This window comes from Ceratotherium simum, chromosome 29 (genome assembly GCF_057802395.1).
Source record: "Ceratotherium simum simum isolate JZ-2026a chromosome 29, ASM5780239v1, whole genome shotgun sequence".
Classification (NCBI taxonomy): domain Eukaryota; kingdom Metazoa; phylum Chordata; class Mammalia; order Perissodactyla; family Rhinocerotidae; genus Ceratotherium; species Ceratotherium simum.
In genome coordinates, this window is record NC_141928.1 from 21,483,331 (window position 1) to 21,502,726 (window position 19,396).

The following is a 19,396-nucleotide window of genomic DNA, read 5'->3' on the forward strand; positions in this document are numbered from 1 at the left end:
TAGACACCATGGGACAACCCTCATCTCCCGGACACATCCATTGCCTCCCGTATAAAATAGGATCATGGGGTTACTGGGACAACAAATTCAGTGGTGTCAGACAGCCCTGGGCTGAAGCCCAGCTCTGCTACTTCCTGGCTTTGTGGGCCTGGACAAGTTATGTGCCTTCTCTGAGTCCTACTTTCCGCAGTTGTAGAATAAGGATAAAGTGTATCCCTGCCTCTTAGGATGGGGTGAGATTTAATTGAGATTGTGTCCCAGTGCCTGGGACACAGTCGGGTGCAACAGACATCTGCGGGAGGAGGAGGGTTGCCGGGGGTTGGGTGGGTTGAGCATTTACTGTGTAAGTAAAGCACCTACTCTGTCTATAAGGCACCTGCTCTCCGAAGTACCTAGCACAGTGCTGGCCCTCAGAGGGGGGGCTCTGGGAATCCACCTCCTTCTTTCCCACCCAAACCAACGACGCCATGCACTTAGTTGACAAAGTAGATGTTAAACAGGCCGGGGAGGGGGAGGGTAATGAGACCCAAAGTGCTGGTTTGGGGAAGAGACCCCACAAGGACTCTGAGATACAATTAGAAGGCAGCCCAGGGGCCGGCCCCTGTGTAGTGGTTAAGTCTGCACGCTCTGCTTCGGCGGCCTGGGGTTCACAGGTTTGGATTCTGGCGCAGACATACACACTGCTCATCAAGCCATGCTGTGGCAGCGCCCCATATACAAAGTAGAGGAGGATGGGCACAGATGTTAGTTCAGGGCCAATCTTCCTCACCAAAAAGAGGAAGATTGGCAATAGATGTTAGCTCAGGGCCAAGCCCCCTCAACAAAAAAAACAAGAAGGCAGCCCAATTAAGGACAATGGTCCGCAAAAGGGGCAGGATCCCCGCAGAGAGCTCCTGGAAATGTGGGCTGGTCCTTTTGGTCATCACAGGGACGGGATGGGCAAAGCTGGCACTTAGGGACGAGGACCAGGGATGCTAACGCGTGCCTTCCACTGAAGGTCATGTCCCATAAGACACAATCCTGCAGGCGGAAGAACTGTCTCTCGGCCTACCCACACCCAAATGCCCCACCAGGCGTGAAGGCAGTGAAAAACCTATTTATCATTCTCTGCTGGCCAACCTAACTCTATTTTGCATATAAACCTAAAGTGGGTTTTTTTAAAATATACTGAATTTTCCAGGAATGCCACTACTATGCGAATGAGGGATGATTATATTTTGTTTGGCCTAGAACGTTAGTAAGGGTTGCTCACCCTTTCAGAAACCTGCATTACTGATGGTTCAAATCCTGACTCCAACTCTCATTACCTGTATGACCTCAGGCAAATTACTCACCACCTCTCTGCCTCCGTCTCCTCATCTCCGAATTGGAGATACTAACACTCCTTATAATCAGGGTTGGAATAAGGATGAAATGAGTTAATCCACAAAGAATACATGTCAGCTGATATCATTATGATGATGATATTGAGTTGAAGACATGTTTTCCACTGTACCATGTCGGCCACAAACATTGTAGGAACTTGCCACATGCCCTAGCAACGTGCTCTACTCTATAGGGGATACAGGCAGGGTCTTGCCTGCCTTCACAAACCTTCCAGTCTTGAGAAAGGCTAATTCCCCAAACAAGGGGAAAACAAGGCAGTGTGTGCAAAATGATGAGGCTCTCAGGATGCTGTGTGACACAGGTAGGACACTAACAGTAAGAGTGACGATGGTCGGGAAGGGGGATCTGCATGTTCCTGAGTGATGAGGGATCCAAGAAGGACGAAGTCCTTAAGCTGAGGCCCAAAGGAAGACCTGAGGAGGGCCGTGTGACCACAGACTAGTTACATAACCTCTCTGAGCTTCAGTTTCCCCCACTGGAAAACAGAGTAAATAATCGTAACAGTTAACACTTAATGAGCATTCCTTTTATAGCAGGTAGTATTATAAGCACTTTGTGTGTATTAAGTCATTTAGTTCTCCCAATAATCCTAGGAGGGAGCTAAAATTATGATCCCAATTGACAGATGAGGAAACGAAGGCCCTGAGAGGTTAACTAAGAAATTACCCAGGTTGCAGAGCTGGCAAATGGCAGAGGTATCGTGCCTCCTTGTCAGGTTGTTGGGCACAGATATCAAGATCCAAACACAGAGCACATAATAGGTGCTCATTACATGGTGGTCATTATTAGAAAGGAAAGGACCCTGGAGGGGTTCCCTGGACGAGCAAACAGTGATGCCAAGAGTGCCACTATGTACCTGGGCCCTTCATGCCGCACGGATGAGGAAGACACTGTCTTGTTCATCTCTGTGTCCTGCCTCGAGCACATTCCCTGGTACTTGCCGGGCTTCACAAATACCAGGTGAACAAGGAGGGAAAGGCGAGACAGAGGCAGAGCCCAGCAGGTATTCCCTAACTCCATTCTCGAAGCACCTGCCAGGGGTCAGATATTCACTTGCTCCTGCTACCGCAGAACGCTTTGCTATTTCCCCTCCCCAAGAGAAGTTTCTGGCTGCAGGAGCGGCCAGCTGGATTTATGTTTTTACAGGCCAAGCATAAGGGCCATGAAAGCTTCAACAGAGCCCCAGGGCAGCATTATTTTGTCAGCCTCATTGCAAAGCCCAACAAAGATCTTTTCAGAATGATTAGGCCATAAAGTTCCCATTTGTCTCTGTGAGCCCAGGCGCTCAATGGAATTCATACCGCAAACCCTCACCACACTGCCCAGCATTGCGCCCTCTCCTCCTGAGTCAGGCCAGAGCGGAGCGTTTGCTAAAGATCTCAGAGTCCGGCTTCGAGACGGGTGCTGGGGGAGCTTCCTCAGCAGGTGGAAAGCCAGCGGAGGTGTGGGAGGCAGAATAACGTCCCCCGCAAGACGCCTAAGTCCTACTCCCCAGAACCTGTGAATCTGTTACGTTACATGGCAAAGGGGATTTCAGGCTGCAGGTGGAATTACCGTTGCTAATTAGCTGACCTGAAAACAGGGAGATGGTCCCAGATTATCCAGGCAGCCCCATGTAAGCACAAGGGGCCTTAAAGATGGAAGACGGTGGCCAAGATTCAGAGTCAAAGATGTGAGAAGGACTCGCCCTGCCATTGCTGACTTTGAAGATGGAGGAGGGAGCCACGAGCCAAGGAATGCAGGTGGCCCCTAGGAGCTAGCAAAGGCAAGGAGATGGGCTCTCCCCTAGGAGAATCCTTCCAGAAAACATGCAGCCCTGCCGTGTCCAACTTCGAAACTACAGAACTGCAAGACGATAAATTTGTGTGGTTTTAAGCCATTACATTTATGGTAATCTGTTCCAGCAGCCAGAGAATACCCAGACTAGGGTATCGACTGAGAACACGGCTTGGAATCTGAGCATCCCGGCCCTGAATTCCAGCTCTGCCAGTTATGAGGAGCATGGCCTGGGACCCCTCCCTAAGCCTTTCAGAGCCTCGGGTTCCTCATCTGCAACACGAGTGTAAAAGATTCCACCCAGAGATGTACGGGGGGTTTAACGAGTTAACATACGTAAAGCCCTTCGTAGACGAGCCAGCACATCTGAAGTGCTCGGTAAGTAACAACAGACAGACGTTGAAGAAGCAGAATACAATCAGTGAACCATACATCAGGCCGGGAGGTACCAATCTCCTTGGTGATGAGACCGGGAGGCAGAGGGCTCAGGCCTGGAACCCGGCTCTGCCACTCAGAGGGGGATCAGGACAACTTACCCAGGCTCTCTAACCACCCACTCTCTGCCTCAAAGGTCACTGCTGGGGTTAAATGAGACACACCTGTCATCAGAGCACCAGGTCAGCACCCACCAGCCTCTCCACGATGCTCAACCTCAGGCACCGTGTGCTGCGAGGGGGCCTCAGGGACGCCCTCCTCGCTCACAGGGCTGTCGCGAGCATCCGGGGAGACCAGGTGCGTGACAGGGCTCAGGAAACTCCAAGTGCCCTCCGAGACGCCCTCTAAACACAGCTTGCTTCCAGAAAAACAACCCAAGGGGACGAGACAGGAGAAACAGAGAGGATTCTATCACGCACGTGATTTGATTTCTTGGAGCCACTGGGCACCTGGGCAGTGTGAATTTTCATTAAAGGAGAGCAACCTGACTTGGGATTCTCCTGCCCGATTCCGGAGGGAGCGTGGCTGGGGTCTCCGGATGTCTCACCTTCCTCTGGTGTCTCTCGAAGACAAGCACGAGAATCAAGGTCAGGCTCACCGCGGCCAGGGTCACGAGCAACACGCCCACCCAGTGGTTCCCCAGGGCAAACAGCTGGCTGGTGGAGTAGATGTTGGCCCACACCACCACGTAGAAAACCTGCGAGAGGCCAGAGTAAGAGCCTTGTCAGGAACAACAGTCCTCGAACGAAGCAGCTCCGTTCAAAGGGACACCCTTTGGACACTTCTGACACCCTCCTCGGATTCAAAGAGCTCACAGGGCCAGTAAGAGACGGATGGGGGTGTGGGAGCATGTGCCCTTGGTCCTTGTTCACAAGCAAAGGTGGAGAAACGGTGTTAGAATAGCTGCCCCGAATCCTTGCTTACCCTGATTATAAATAAAACAGAAAAGGGCAGGGGACTTGAGAGTGAGAAAACTTTGAGTCAGAAGCCCACGCTGACCCTTCAACAGCCACATGGCTTGGACAAGTTATAATAGCTCTCTGAGCCTCAGTTTCCTCATCTGTAAAATGGGGATAATACCTACTTCACAGGGTTGTTATAAGGGCTAATAAGCTAACGTATGTAACAGCCTAGCACTTATTAAGGAATTAATAAATGTCGGTTGCCATCCTTTTCCCTTCCCTAGAAGCAGGTCGTGGGAGTCAGGAGTGCTATTTGCTCATTTATACATACAGAGAAGCGGCCAGTCAACGTGGTTAATACACAGATGCTGAAACCAGTCTGTCTGGGTTCAAACACTGGCTCTGCCTTATATAGGTATGTACATATGTATGTATGTATGTGTGTATGTGTGTGTGTGTGTGTGTGTAGGTATATATATGTTTATATGTATATATGGTTAGAGATGAAATGGACCTATCTGTTGAACAGATGGGGAAACCAAGTCCCTGAGAGGTAGAAAGTCTTGACAAAGCCAGACATTGAGTCCAGAGCCTCAGCAGCAGGTCTGCAGATTCCCAGTCCCAAGCTCTGCCCTTAGGAAACCCTGCCTCCCATCCTAATGTTGGACCTGGTTACAACTCTCTCCCACAAATGTCCTCTTCTACCAAATCCGGGTCCACGCGGACTGCTCTCTCCAGGCCGCCAGGCCACCAGCCCCCAAACGCCCCACCCATACCAACAGGACACGATGCCATGCCGAATTCAGCAGTGCCACAGGGGCCACAGCAGGGTCAGTGTGCGGGCCCACCCCCCGCCTTACCACGGCAAAGGCCAGCCGCATAGGCCTGGAGTTGTAGATGATGTATCTTCTCACTTGGGGCTCCAAGAGGGCGCTCTCAGCCAGGCTCCGGTACTGGTCGGCCGGGACCTGGTGGCCGCCCGAGGGAAAGCAATCCGTCAGCCACGAGAACCGCTCCCCACCTCCTTCCCGCCAGCAGCAAGTCATCTCCAGCTCACGCGACTTTGGTGTAGAAGAAAGAGCAGGCACATCCCGGGCTGTCCCAGGAGGCAGGAGGAGGAGCTCGGAGCACTGGGTGGCAATCCCAGGCTGCAGCTCCCGCCTCAGGGAAGGACGGGTACCACCGGGGAGGTGGGACAGCTCGAGGGCCAGGAGGACATCCTGCAGAGGGACCCCCGCAGCCCAAGGCTCAGGACCTCACGGCAGACCCAGGATAGCCTAACGGTTAAGGCACACGCCCTGGAGTCAGCCAGCCCCGGGTCCAAACCTTGGCCCTGCCACTCATGTGCTGTATGACCTGGAGCAAGTGACCCCACTTCTCTGAGCCTCGGTTTCCTCCTCTATAAAATGAGGATAATAAGAGTATCCACCTTGTAGGGGTGGTGTGCATATCAAATAAGATAATACATATACGGTACTTACATATGTATGATACAATAAGTCCATGTATAATACGTATATACATCTTATCTGGACATCTTTGGGGCCTTTGCTCTCCCTACCACAGCCGGTTATGTCTTATATGGATAGAAATGTGTATCTAGGTGCATGTGTATACTGGCCCAGCGCCGGGTCCATACCGGACACTTGATATGCAGGCACTATTATCAATACTGCAATATCGATAACTATTAATACAGTCCAAAGAACTGCAAACTCGCATCTTCCTGCCCAAACAAAAAACGTCATAGAGCATAAAGGCCCTCCAAGAGTGGACTGCTTCAGAAAACAGAATTTAGCCATTAAAGATGATATTTAGGAACACGGTAGAATATGTAAACCGTCCCCCGGTTAAGAAAACTCCATCTGAGGACAAGTGGTAAAGAGAAGTGTTCTTCTGTACACAGGCTGAAAGGAAACGTGGGAGCATCCACCAGCTGCTGTGCTGGTGTGGGGTCAGTACTGTCAACTTGGAAAGCTTCCCTTTAATGCGGTAAAATGCTGTTTTAAACAATAATGCGACTCAGTTTTAAGGAAGAGAACTCCAAAATCTTCAGGGTAAAATCAGCACTGTATCTTTCCCATCCGCAGTTAATCCTCGCTGGGTGTGGGGGGGAAGGCCTAATGATTCGGGGGCTTCGGCACGAGAGAGAACCAGGCCTGTGGGACTTGAACAACTGCAAGGGCTACAATTTATTGCACATGTACTTTTTGTCAGAGACAGCGCATGTGTTCCTCGAGCATTATTTCACTTAATCCTCACAGAAACTCTAGGAGATAGGTATTAATATTGCCCTCATTACACATGTGAGGAAACTGCTGCTCAGAGAGGTTAAGTCACCTGCCTAAAGTCACACAGGCAGTGAGCAGCAGCTAGATCTGCATCCACCTCTATGGATCTGTGGAGCCGACGCCTCGAATTATGACACTTGAAGGTACTGCATCATTATCTAACGAAGTCATGTACCCTTTCCTTCACATATACAGTTCCCTCTCCTAAAATGCCCTTCCTCCTGTCTACTCAGCCCACTCCTGTTTTTCCTTCTAGATCCCAGACCGAGTATCTGCTCCTCTGCGAAGGTTTCATAACCACTGCTTCCCCAGGCGGGCTTCTCATCTTCTCCCGTGCACATCCTCAGCGTCTTGGACGTTCCTCTACAGGAGCATTTATCTCACCCTGCCCTGATCTATCCAACGTGTGTCCATCTCCCCCGTGGGGCTCTGTGAGCAGGGCGAGCACAGGCAGTGGGTCCTACTCACCACTCAATATGTACCTAGTGCCCAGGTAAGTGCCTGGCACAGGATGGGCACCCAAAAACACACATCTGTTAAGTGAATTAATTGGGAAGAGAGGATAGTTCTAATACATCTTCCTTACACCCCCTAACCATATTGGACACAGAGTGTTTAATAAATATTTTGTGAGTAACTGGATGAAAGGATGGATAGACGGATGGATGGATGGATGGATGGATGGATGGATGGATGGATGGAACGGAAAATGGTAGGGAGGCAATAAAATCAGCCCTCACCTGAATGCCCCAAGTCTGCAGCTGCTCCTCTGCGGCCCCCAGATCAAAGGCGATGGGTGCACAGGTGTTGTCAATCCGGAGAACCGTGAGGACCTGGCCATTGTGGAGCTCTGAAAGCAAGACCGGAAGCTTCATCAGGCTGAGAGAGAAGCACTTTGGATGAGCCCAGAGCCTGACGGCATCACCTCCTCTGGCTGCGAGAACCTTCTCATGGCAAGGAAGGACACAGTGGCTGTCCTCAAATCCCTCCGGGAGAAGGACTGGACTTGGCCTGAAAGCTCCCAGGAGGGAGAACTGGGGTGTGGAGGCTAGTAGGACACAACAGGAGACCACATAAGAAAGAACTTCCCAAGAATGCGAGCCATCCACACACAGAATGGGAGGTAGTGAGTTCTCCATCACAGGGGATATTTAAACAGAGACGGAACGACTAACTACATTGAGGAGATGACACAGCAGACATTTATCTGAGCACTGCAAAGGAAACTCAACCAGATAAGTCTTACCTTCCCGGTGGGCTCAGACGCTAAGTAAGAGAGAACCCAATGTGGGGGGCAGAACAAGGAACCCCCAGAGATGTCCCCATCCTGCTCCCCAGAACCTGTGAATACGTTACCGTACATGACAAAGGAGAATTAAGGTTACAGAGGAGTTAACGTTGCTAATCAGCTGGCCTTAAGTAGGGAGGTTACCCTGGATTATCTGGAGGGGCACGTGTAATCTCAGGACCCTTAAAAGTAGAAGAGGGAGGGGGCCGGCCCGGTGGTGCAGGCAGTTGGGTGCGCACACTCCGCTGCGGCGGCCCGGGGTTCGCTGGTTCGGATCCCAGGCGCGCACCGACGCACTGCTTGGCAAGCCATGCTGTGGCGGTGTCCCATATAAAGTGGAGGAAGATGGGCACAGATGTTAGCCCAGGGCCGTCTTCCTCAGCAAAAAAAGAGGAGGATTGGCGGATGTTAGCACAGGGCTGATCTCCTCACAAAAAAAAAAAAAAAAAAGTAGAAGAGGGAGGCAGCAGAATAGTCAGGAGGGAGGTGACTGTGGAAGAACGGCAGAGAGAGATGGAACGCTGCCGGCTCTGAAGATGCAGGAAGGGTTCACAGACCAAGGAATGCGGGCGGCCTTTAGAAGCTGGAAAAGGAAAAGAAAGCTTCTCCCCCAAGCCTCCTGAAGGAAGGCAGCCCTGCCGACACCACCATTGCAGCTCAGCAAAGCCAGTGTCGGACTTCTACCCTACAGAACAGTAAGGGTGTTTTTAAGCCCCTGTGTCAGTGGTAATCTGTTACAGCAGCCACAGGAAACTAATACACTGACTTATGGTAACCCCTCCCCGGTGTATCTGCAGCTCTCTGAACATTTTAAAGGCATTTAAATTGAGCATAACCTCAAAGGGACTTAAGTGTTACCTCAAAAACACACATCAACCCAGGCTGGTCACAACAGCTATCCCAACCCCTGCCCTGCAGGGCTGCGATGAAGCCAAACCACGAGACGAGCGAGGCCGGGGAGGCACAGCCGCAGAAGGAAGCCAAACCGACCGCTGGTCTGAGTAGACGGAGCTCTCGCTCCACACGGTACGAGGCCCTGTGTGCCACCTGGTAGCAGCCAGGGGAGCTGGGGGGACCCCGTCCGAGATCTAGGATCCCAGAGTCCAGCTATGCAAGGCTGGGAACTGGATATTTTCACACATTTTCTATAGCCCTTGCTTAGAAAATGAGGCAGGGGGCCGGCCGGATGGCGTAGTGGTTAAGTTCGCGCACTCCGCTTCGGCAGTCTGGGGTTCGCAGGTTTGGATCCTGGGCATGGACCTACGCACCGCTCATCAAGCCATGATGTGGCAGGCGTCCCACATATAAAATAGAGGAAGATGGGCACAAATGTTAGCTCAGGGCTGATCTTCCTCACCAAAAAAAAAAGAAAAAAGAAAATGAGACAGGACTGAAGGGATTAAACCATAAACATATTACCTGCTGGCCTGAAGCTCTGGTCACCTGCGAGCCTAGCACTGGGCCATAGCTGAGTCTTCTAAGCAAAATGACTTGCCCGACCTTGCTGGGAATTCTGGCCCCACTCCCTCTACCCCTCACCCAGGCCATCCCTGGGCCCTGCCAACTGGGCCAACAAACATCTCTTGACTCCACACACCTCTTGACAACTTCACCACAACCCTGGGCAAGCTTCCTTCACCCCTCCCAGGCAGCAGTCTCCTCACTGGCTCCTCCAAACCTACTCTTCCCTCCTACAACGCCTTCTCCACACAGCGGCCAGAGCACAAGTCAGATGACACCCATCCTCTGGTAAAACTTTCAATAGCTTCCCAGAGCTCTGACAAAACCAACCTCCTGACCACGCTCTCCCAGCCCTCAGAAGAACCAGCCTCCTGCCAAACTCCCCTTGAGCCCCTGGCCTCATTCTGGGTCTTGCACACCAGCCTCCTTTGTTCCTTGAACACACAGTGTTCTCTCCCACCCCAGGACCTTTGCATATGCTGTTCCCTCTCCCTGGAACACTTCCACCCAGCTTCACTCAGTTAAATCCTATTCATCATTTGTATCGCAGCTCATTAATCACTATCCCAGGGAGTCTTCTCTGACACTCTCAACTCTTAGCAGATCAAATCCTTCTGCTAAACTTGTCCATAACTACCTGCTCATCTCCATTTTTTTTTTTTTTTTAGTGACGAAGATCAGCCCTGAGCTAACATCCATTGCCAATCCTCCTGTTTTTGCTGAGGAAGATTGGCCCTGGGCTAACATCTGCGCCCATCTTCCTCCATTTTGTATATGGGACGCCGCCACAGCATGGCTTGACGAACGGTGCGTAGGTCCACTCCCAGGATCCGGGCCAATGAACCCCAGGCTGCTGAAGAAGCGGAGCGCAAGAACTTAACCACTGCACCACCGGGCCGGGCCCTACTGCTCTTCTCCTTTACACTCACCAAAGAGGAGTACCCGGGCCAGCCCGGTGGTGCAGTAGTTAAGTGCACGTGCTCCACTTCGGCAGCCTGAGGTTCGCCAGTTCGGATCCCAGGCATGCACCTATGCACCGTTTATCAAGCCATGCTGTGGCGGCGTCCCATATAAAGTGGAGGAAGATGGGCACAGATGTTAGCCCAGGGCCAATCTTCCTCAGCAAAAAGAGGAGGATTGGCATCAGATGTTAGCTCAAGGCTGATCTTCCTCACAAAAAAAAAAAAAAGATGAGTAAACACTATGCAATTATTTGATTACACATGTATACAATTACTTGATTAAAGTCCATTGTCCCCATAAGACTATATACTCCCACCTTGGCTTTGCACATCACTGAATCGCTTGAGGTGAGTTCAGTTCTTGGCATACAGGAGGCACTAAATAAAGGTTTGATGCATAAATGAATTAAGATGATAGAACACTGGTCCCCAACCCTGATAGTGTTCTTTTTTTATACCCTAGGGTATTGCCTATGATCTATGATCTCAAGGGTGACAGAGAATTCTACCCCTGCCAAAAAGAACTTTATTTTGCTTTCTCTTTTTTTCCCCAAGGGTTGAGGGGTATGGAGGCAAGGTGGTGAGGGGGAAAACCTAGGCTAGACAGTTTGGGGTTCAAATTATAGCTCAGCCTCTCACTGACAGAGTAACCTTGAAGAAGCAATCGAAACAACCAGTCATCCACTTAGAGGATGAGCATATCCACTGCAGAGGACTTTACAAATAATGAAGATGATGAAAATAAAGTGCTTGGTGCAAAATGGGGGCTGAATAACCCACCGCTTTTGTTCTCATAATTTAAAAGCAAGCTGTCAGGACTCAAAAGTTACAATAAAGCAGGGCCGGCCCAGTGGCGCAAGTGGTTGGGTGTCCACGCTCCGCTGCGGCGGCCTGGGGTTCGCACGTTCGGATCCCGGGCGCGCACCAACACACCGCTTGGCAAGCCATGCTGTGGCGGCGTCCCATATAAAGTGGAGGAAGATGGGCACAGATGTTAGCCCAGGGCCAGTCTTCCTCAGCAAAAAAAAGAGGAGGATTGGCAGATGTTAGCACAGGGCTGGTCTCCTCACAAAAAAGAAAAGGAAAAAAAAAAAAAGTTACAATAAAGTAACACAGATGGATCTGTACTTATTTTTACCCTCCCCCACCTTGTTCCAGAAAGAATTTAAGGCAGCTTCATGAAAATAAAATGTGAAAAGATAAAACTATGAAATTAGATTTAAAAATAAGCAAATGAGGAAAACTAGACAAGAAAATAAAGGCAGAAATCAAATCGAACCGTAAAATAAAATAAGAATAGCTTCCGGGTACTGAGAGCTTACTGTGCACCAGGCGGGGGCTGAACTGCACAGTCCTGATTTCATTTAATCCTCCGAGAGCCCTAAGAGTCGGACACCGTGACCATGGAGAAGGAAACGGAGCCTCTGAAAGGAGAACAAGAACTCGTCCAGTGTTACCAGGGGAAGTGAAAGTAAGAGGGGGAAGCAAGGAGAAAGGTAGCGAGCACAAAGGCAGGCAGTCAGGCAGACAGGCCTCCCACTGGCTCTCCACCTCACAGCGCGGAGGAAAACCCACGTGGACCTGGACTCCAGGCCTGAGGACCTGAACCACTCCCCCCCCAACCCTCCCACCACTCCCCCCCCACCCGCTCTGCCCTCAGAGGAAGGGATCTGCCCGAGCCATGCAAAGACTTTTTCCCGTAGTCACTGTTTGCCTTTGGAACCACAAGTTCCTGGATTCTCAGCAATGACCTTTCTCATCTGTTCCTTAAAGTGAGAACGGCTCGTCCTCCCCTCAGAAATACTTGTTTTTACACCTAAACTAAGAAAAACAATCTGAAAAGCTACCAAAGAAGCGTGTGTGTGTGTGTGTGTGTATGTCTATGCGTGTGTGTGTGTGTGTGTGTGTGTGTGTGTGCAGGGGGGAGGAATTTCCCACAGAGAAGCAGGAACTGGCTTCCCAAAAACCTGTAAAGCGATGCCTTCAAAGTTCTGAAGGCAAATTATCTCATTCCGTTTCATTCTACTGCTCTGTGTGTGTCTGTCAATTGCTTTCCTAATAACAGTAACGTTAAAAGAAACCCTTGTTTTTAAGTAGTCAAGTTTCAAACCATCTAAGTAACCAGCCACATTTCTGTGGATCCCACCATTCAGAATGCTATCTCCCCGGGCCTATGCCCAGCCACTCATTCATTCATTCATTCATCATTCAACAGAATACTCATTGAGCATCTACCATGGGACAAGCCCTGTGCTGGGTACTGCAGACACAGGGATGAACAAGACAACACAGAGGCCCTGCCTTCATGAAACTTATGTTCCAGTGTGGAGCTGGACACTCAACCCTTTATTACACAGGTAATTATTTAATCCCAGACTGGGATAAGTGCCATGGGGAGATGAAGGAGTCTATCAGAGGGTCCTGACTTCAGCTGGGCCATCAGGAGAGGATTCCCATGGAAGGGATATGTGAACTGAGCTCTGAAGGATGAATGGAAATTAAGCAGGGAAAAGGAGGCAGGGAAAGAGCATCTCGGGCAGAAGGAACAGCAGATGCAAAGGTCCTGAGGCAGAACAGCATGGCGGGAACTGAGAACAGGGGCAGCAAGAGCCATTAAGGCAGGCCTTGCAAGCTGGCGAATGACAGATCTTCATGATAAGCCCAATGGGAAACACTGAAGCAGAAAGAGACATGGTTGGTTGTGCATTTTAAAAAGATCTCTCTGGATGCCACGTAGAGAACGGATGGAAGAAGCAAGGAGGCAAGGGGATCAGCGAGGAAGCTACAGCACGGATCCAAGCAGAGGATGATGGTGGCTTGATCTAAGGAGCTGGTGACAGAGAGAACGGGTAGAAATGCCAGAAACTGGCCTGGACATGTATCCCAAAATGCCCACCCTGACCTAAAGGCACTTCTGTGCCCCTCCACTCCCTTCCTCTCAATCATACTACGTGAGCCCATCTCAGCATCCCAGGGGGATTTTAGGGGAGGCAGGAATTAAGAGTCATGACCTTACCTTGCCCCCAGCCAGGAGGGCTCCCCGCAGGCAAGGCGCTCCAGCCAGGGGCGGAGGTAGGCAATGGGCCGGCCGCCCCGCCGGGGTCCATCTGCGGTTCACAGGCCATGACAGAGAGCCAGCTGGGCTGCTACTTCCTCTTCTCGGAGCTGTGGTTCATTCTGGAGCCGCCAGCTCAGCTTCATTTGCCTTCAGAAAACAGCAGAAGAAAGAACTTCAGGCATGGGCCCAGGCAGGCCGGGCTCCTCGGGCAAACCAAAGCCAAAATCATCAGAAGGCCTGGGAGAGCCACCCGGCGTCTGTCCATCGAGTCTCGTCTTTCTGATCATGCTGAGGAACATTCTCAGAGGGAGTGAAGATGAGGAACTAAAATCCCCCAAGGCCTTGACTGAGAACTTCCCTTCTGGTCTTGGGCCTTCTCCAGCTCAGACACATCCAGGGACCCACAGGAAACTCACGAGCTGACCAGGCCCCACTCCCAGGCATCCGGGATTTCTATTCCCTTACTGAGAGCGCCCCAGGCAACCAGGCACAGGACAGGTATATTCATCACAGGGAGCCTTATTTATACAAGGGATCTCAAATAGCTTCCCATAACACATTGCAAAATACCAACGAACAAAATCAAGATGGTGGGAAATATAAATTACCAAAAAAAAGTGACTACCACAAAGATAAAAATAACCAGATATTCAGGCAATGAAGTTCCCTAGCAGAGATGGTGAGGTTAGCATTCAAGAACACGGACTCCAGGGTCAGACTAACCGGTTTAAGCATCAGTTCTATGACCGACTAGTTATGTAAACGCTGGCAAGTGGTTTAACCTCAAAGAGTTTCAGCTTCCCTATATCCAAATAATGGTCCCTTCCCCACAGGGCTGCTGCTGAGAATTGATGGGGTGATACCTGTCAAGTGGAGACAAGAGCATCTGGAACAAAGGACACATCCCATAAATACCAGCTCTTATGGTTACTGTTCTGAGGTTTGACACAGTTGCCACGCCTGAGCCAAGAATTTGGTTTTGAGCTTCCAAGTGGCCAAAGCTAAAATGGAAATACTGTCAAACAGTTATCTATCAGGAGAAAAGAAAAAGGAGGGTGAGGGGAGACATGAAGAGGGGAGCCGTGCCTCGTCCCGGCACTGAGCTCTAAAAGACCTTGGAAATACTTCCAAAGCATCGGGAGCCGGGTCAGCGACAGCGCAGCGGGCATGCCCCTTAGCCACTTTGTCAACAAAAGCAGAAACGCCCCTCATGGGTATTTTCTTGATGCCAAAAGGGGGTCTCTGGTGCCACACACTCTGGCTGGAACCTGCACACTTAACCTCTGTTATGCGTCCAGTTGGGGCCCTTAGAATCACCCCCCACCAAGGAAAATCATGCCAAAGTCTCTGAGTGATACGCCAGCCCTGCCAACTGTCCTGGTGAAAAGTCCGCTAGAATCGTCTTTCGCTGCCACGGTTCTCAACGCTGGTGAAGACAGGAAGTGTCCAGTCGGCACACGTCTGCTCAATTCAGAGCTGGCCTGAGGGCTGACGGCCAATACTTAGGCCCCCTAAATGGGGGAGCTTGACTCCCACGCCCTTACCACCTTGGTCCTTTAAAAAGAACCAGCTACGTAATTTGTGCGGCCCAGTGCAAAATGAAAAGGTGGGGTCCCTTGTTCAAAAATGATGAAGAATTTCTAGATGGAGACAGCAGAGCATTAAACCAAGCAGGAGGCCTTCCTAAGTAGGGAGCCCTGTGCTCATGAGCAGACTTCATGCACCTGAAGCCGGCCTTGACTTTAAGCTCCCTCCACCAACCAAGAATATACAAAAAGGAGCCTTTCGCCAACAAGTATCACACACCTGCCCTGTACCAGGCTCTGAAGCCAGAAAGCAGCAAAATGTTATGAAAAGAGCGAGGACCTTAGTGTCAAAGAGCCTGAACTTGAATCGTCGCTCGGCTACTCACACGCTCTGTGACACTCGCTGTCAAGGTACTTAACTCCCTGAGCCTTGCTGTCTTCATCTGTAAAATGGGTTCAGGGAGGCCGACCTGGCACAGCTGCTGTGGGGACAACAGAAGGAAATACCAGCATGACATCCAGTACCCTGCTCAGCCATCAGGCCCCTTTCCCCACAGGAGAGAAAACTGAGGGTCAGAGGTGTGAAGGGACCTGCCCAAGAAGGCTAGAAGCTGTGGAACCAGGAGGTGAACCCAGGCCATCTGGCACCAGAGTCCAAGCCCAGAACTCCCATGCCCCTGAGCCTCAGGACCCAGGTCTGGCTGTCTCTGAGCCTGCTCCTTAAACGACCTTAAAAAAAAAAGAGTGGATGGAGGGAGACTGCATCTCCCAGGTGTGATCCAGCAATGATTCCAGTTGCATCTGAGATGCTGTAATCTGGGAGAGCAGGGACCATCTCTCCCTCATCTAGCCCTGGTCCTGGCCCACAGCGGCCACTGGCAAATACTGCTGAGCATTTACCAGTCAATCATGTCACTGTGTCACCATACTTCCTTCCTCTTATCTTGTTTATGCCCAAGAGGCATAAAAACAACAAGAGCCCAAGGATATCTGCCTGCTCCTGACAATCACTGAAGCCTTTTTCTGCCTCATCTGATCACCTCCCAGGTCCACAAGGCAAATGTCATCCTTAGATCCATTTTCCAGACAAGGAACAAGGGACATGGTAGCTAGGAGCTTGCAGCCCAGGGAGGCTGTATCAGAATCTCAGAAAGGCCTGTGGGCCCGAGGAGCCCACCCTCCCTCCTCCAGGCAAGAGGGACCACCCACAAGCTGGAGCTGCCCAGATATCCTTCCAGACTGCATGGAAGGTTCCATTAGTGGCAAAATCCCACAATTAGGCATTGTCTTTGAGAAGACAGCCCAGCACCCCAGTTGGCCCAATTAGCCTCCCACAGCGTCTGGATCTAGAGAATTCATTCATTCACCTGAAGGCTGTTTCTTATAATGTCTGCAAGTTACCCGCACAGTCTCACCACTTCCCACCTGCGTGACCTGGGGCAAGTTACTTCTCTCTGCCTCAGTTTTTTTACATGTAAGCGGGGATAGTAATGGTAACTTTAGGATGTTGTGAGGCTTAAAAAGTTCATACATGTACATCACTCTTGAGGGCACTCGGTGAATAGGAATGACCAAGGAATATGGCTGTCACTATTTTTACCGCACAGACATTTCCTAAGAACCATTGAGTGCCAGGCCCTGTGCCTTCTCGATTATAAAACCAGAAATAAAATCTTAAGTCCCTGTTCAGCCCTCCCAGCTGGGGATCACCATCGGGTAGGAAAGACAAACTCGGAGAAAGAGCAATAAGAAACAGACAACGGGGGCCGGCCCGGTGGCTCAAGCGGTTAAGCCGGCGCGCTCTGCTTTGGCGGCCTGGGGTTTGCCGGTTTGGATCCCCTGCGCACAGTGACACACCGCTTGTCATGCCATGCTATGGCAGCATCCCATATAAAGTAGAGGAAGATGGGCACAGATGTTAGCTCAGGGCTGATCTTCCTCACCCAAAAAAAAAGGGGGCCAGCCCTGTGGTGCAAGCGGTTAAGTACACGCGCTCCGGGGGCTCTCCGGGTTCGGATCCCTGGCGTGCACCGAGGTACTGCTCGTCAAGCCATGCTGTGGCAGTGTCCCATATAAAGTGGAGGAAGATGGGCACGGATGTTAGCCCAGGGCCAGTCTTCCTCAGCAAAGAGAGGAGGATTGGCAACAGATGTTAGCTCAGGGCTAATCTTCCTCACAAAAAAAAAAAAAAAGAAAGAAAAGAAAAAAAAAAGAAACAAACAATGACCAACCAAGGCAGTCAGAGGAAGGGAGCAGTACCTCGGGGTGGGGAAAAGGCCTGGCACAGGCAGAGGTGGGAGAAAGGACTGCCAAGTAGGGAGAGAGACAGACCAGAGGCCAGGATGGGCATCATCCAAGCAGCCTCTGCACTCACCCGGCAGCCCCTCGTCCAACCCCAAGGCTGCAGCGGGCAGGAGGGGTGTTGGCAAGACTGGCCAAGGGCAGACGCAGACCCATTACCTATCAGGGCGTCCTGAGTCCCCGATCCGCGCAGTCCTGCAGCAGCCCTAGGAGGACTTGGGAGGGAGAGGCAGAGACCAGGGTGGAGGCAGCGCCAGAGCAGAGCCCTGAGGTTCCTGAAACTAACTGGTCATCCACTCCCAGAGTCCTTAGTTCCCTCTGCTGAGTCTGCATTTAACCAGAACTCCCAATTAGCCACCTTTTTCAGCTACCTGGTGAGCCCCTGCAAAGGAAGATCGCCTTACCGTTCTGCTAGACACTGAGAGCCCCGTCTCCCAGAAACCGTGTGTCTGAGATTTGTGCGTGTGTAGGGGAAAGGGGGGGAGAGAAAGATCCTAGTTTTCACCTAGTCAGGTTTTGTTTGTGTTAAATTGGAAAGCCCCAAGAAGAGTCTCTAAGAGGGCCTGCCACAGATGTTTTGGGGTGGAACAGCCTTGAGAGACAATGGGTCCAAGCTCTCCGTTTTACAGATGAGGAAATTAAGACCCAGAAACGAAAGTGAACAAGGAGCCAGTATGCACGGAGCCAGAACGGAACCCGGCTCATTCGGGCTGGGGATGTTCCACCACACTTGGCCCTGGGCAGCTGTGTCTTGTCCCAGGCTCTGCCCGCAAGGCTCATCCCGGGGTCTGCTGCCTCGGAGTATCCTTCACCCCAGAAATCACCCCTACCGTCCCCTCGGCTCACAGGAGGCGCCCGAGAGCGGCTCCGAGGCACGACCCGGGGGAAGGGGCCCCAAGGCGCACGCCAGCATCCGGGTGCTGCCCGCGGCGCCCACCGCAGGCCGGGGATGGGGCGCCTCGGCGGCCGCGCGGCGCCGCCTCCGCGCCGCCCAAACCGGGCTCACGCTCGCACGAGCCCGCGCGCTACACACGGGCGCGCGCCCCGGGCCCGCGCACACTCACCCGCCCGCGCCGCCGCCACTGCCGCCGGCGTCTCCTCCCGGGGACGCGGGAGGTCCGGGGCCCTGCGCCCCTCCGCCCCGCCGCCCGCGGCCTCCGGGCCCGCCGCCCGCGCCCCGCCCGCCGCCCGCGCCGCGCGCCGCCCTCCCCGGTCCCGCCCCCGGCCGCGCGGTCACCCCACCGGGAGGAGCCGCCCGGCAGGCTCGCCTCGAGGCCGAGAGGGACGCCTTCCCCCGGGCCGTGGCGCAGCCGAGCTGGGAGCCGCCTTTCATCAGCCGCGCGCCCTCCCGGGACGCCGGGCAGCGCCTCTGCGCTCGCCGACCACGTGCATCTATCCTGGGGATCGCGGGCCCCCGCGCCCCGCCCGGCCGCCGACAGCACCCCCTCTCTGAGCCTCGGTCTCCCCATCCTAGAGCCGCGCTGGCCTCTGAGGTCCAGCCCACGTCCCACACAGTCACGGGACCCGGTGGATGGGGCGATATTGGGGACCAGACATTTCTCAGGGACTTGTTTTTTAATGAAAATTACACGTGCACTGTATTATGAAGAGCATTGGGGTGGGAATCAGGCTACCTGAGCTGAAAGCCAGCTCTCTCCGCTTTTTAGATCATCTTGGTGAAGTATTTAACCTCTGTGCCTTAGTGTTCCATAAAAAACAGATTATACCATTTCATGGGATTGTATAAAGCTTTAATGAGATAATCTGTGTGACGTGGTCACACTGCCAGACACATAATAACTGCCTGCTAGAGGCTGGCTGCCACCCCCACCGCCATCGCTCAGGGCGTCTGCAGTGAAAAGGGCCCCTCCCCTGAGGAAAGCACTAACCTCGTTTATTTTTCCATAGAGCACATATGGACAGATGCACACACGTGTGTGTTGACACAAAAGGGAGCCTGTTCTATTCCGTTGGGGCCCCTGCTGTTTCATTCCACAAAGTTCCTTGACA

At 52.1% G+C, this 19,396-nt stretch overlaps 1 protein-coding gene across 6 annotated transcripts in view; it reads right to left on the bottom strand.

Moving 5' to 3' along the window:
- TMEM268 (transmembrane protein 268) overlaps positions 1-19,396 on the bottom strand; it is a 35,682-nt gene that overhangs the window by 9,755 nt on the left and 6,531 nt on the right. The window contains exons 1-5 of one of the 6 annotated variants that reach the window (XM_087419216.1): positions 18,451-18,521; positions 13,518-13,706; positions 7,531-7,640; positions 5,360-5,467; positions 4,145-4,294 (exon numbers count right to left, since the gene is read on the bottom strand). In XM_087419216.1, the coding sequence (XP_087275342.1) occupies positions 4,145-4,294; positions 5,360-5,467; positions 7,531-7,640; positions 13,518-13,626 (477 nt within the window). In that variant the 5' untranslated portion in view covers positions 13,627-13,706; positions 18,451-18,521. The other 5 variants (XM_087419218.1, XM_087419217.1, XM_087419214.1 and 2 more) reach the window with 5 other exon arrangements.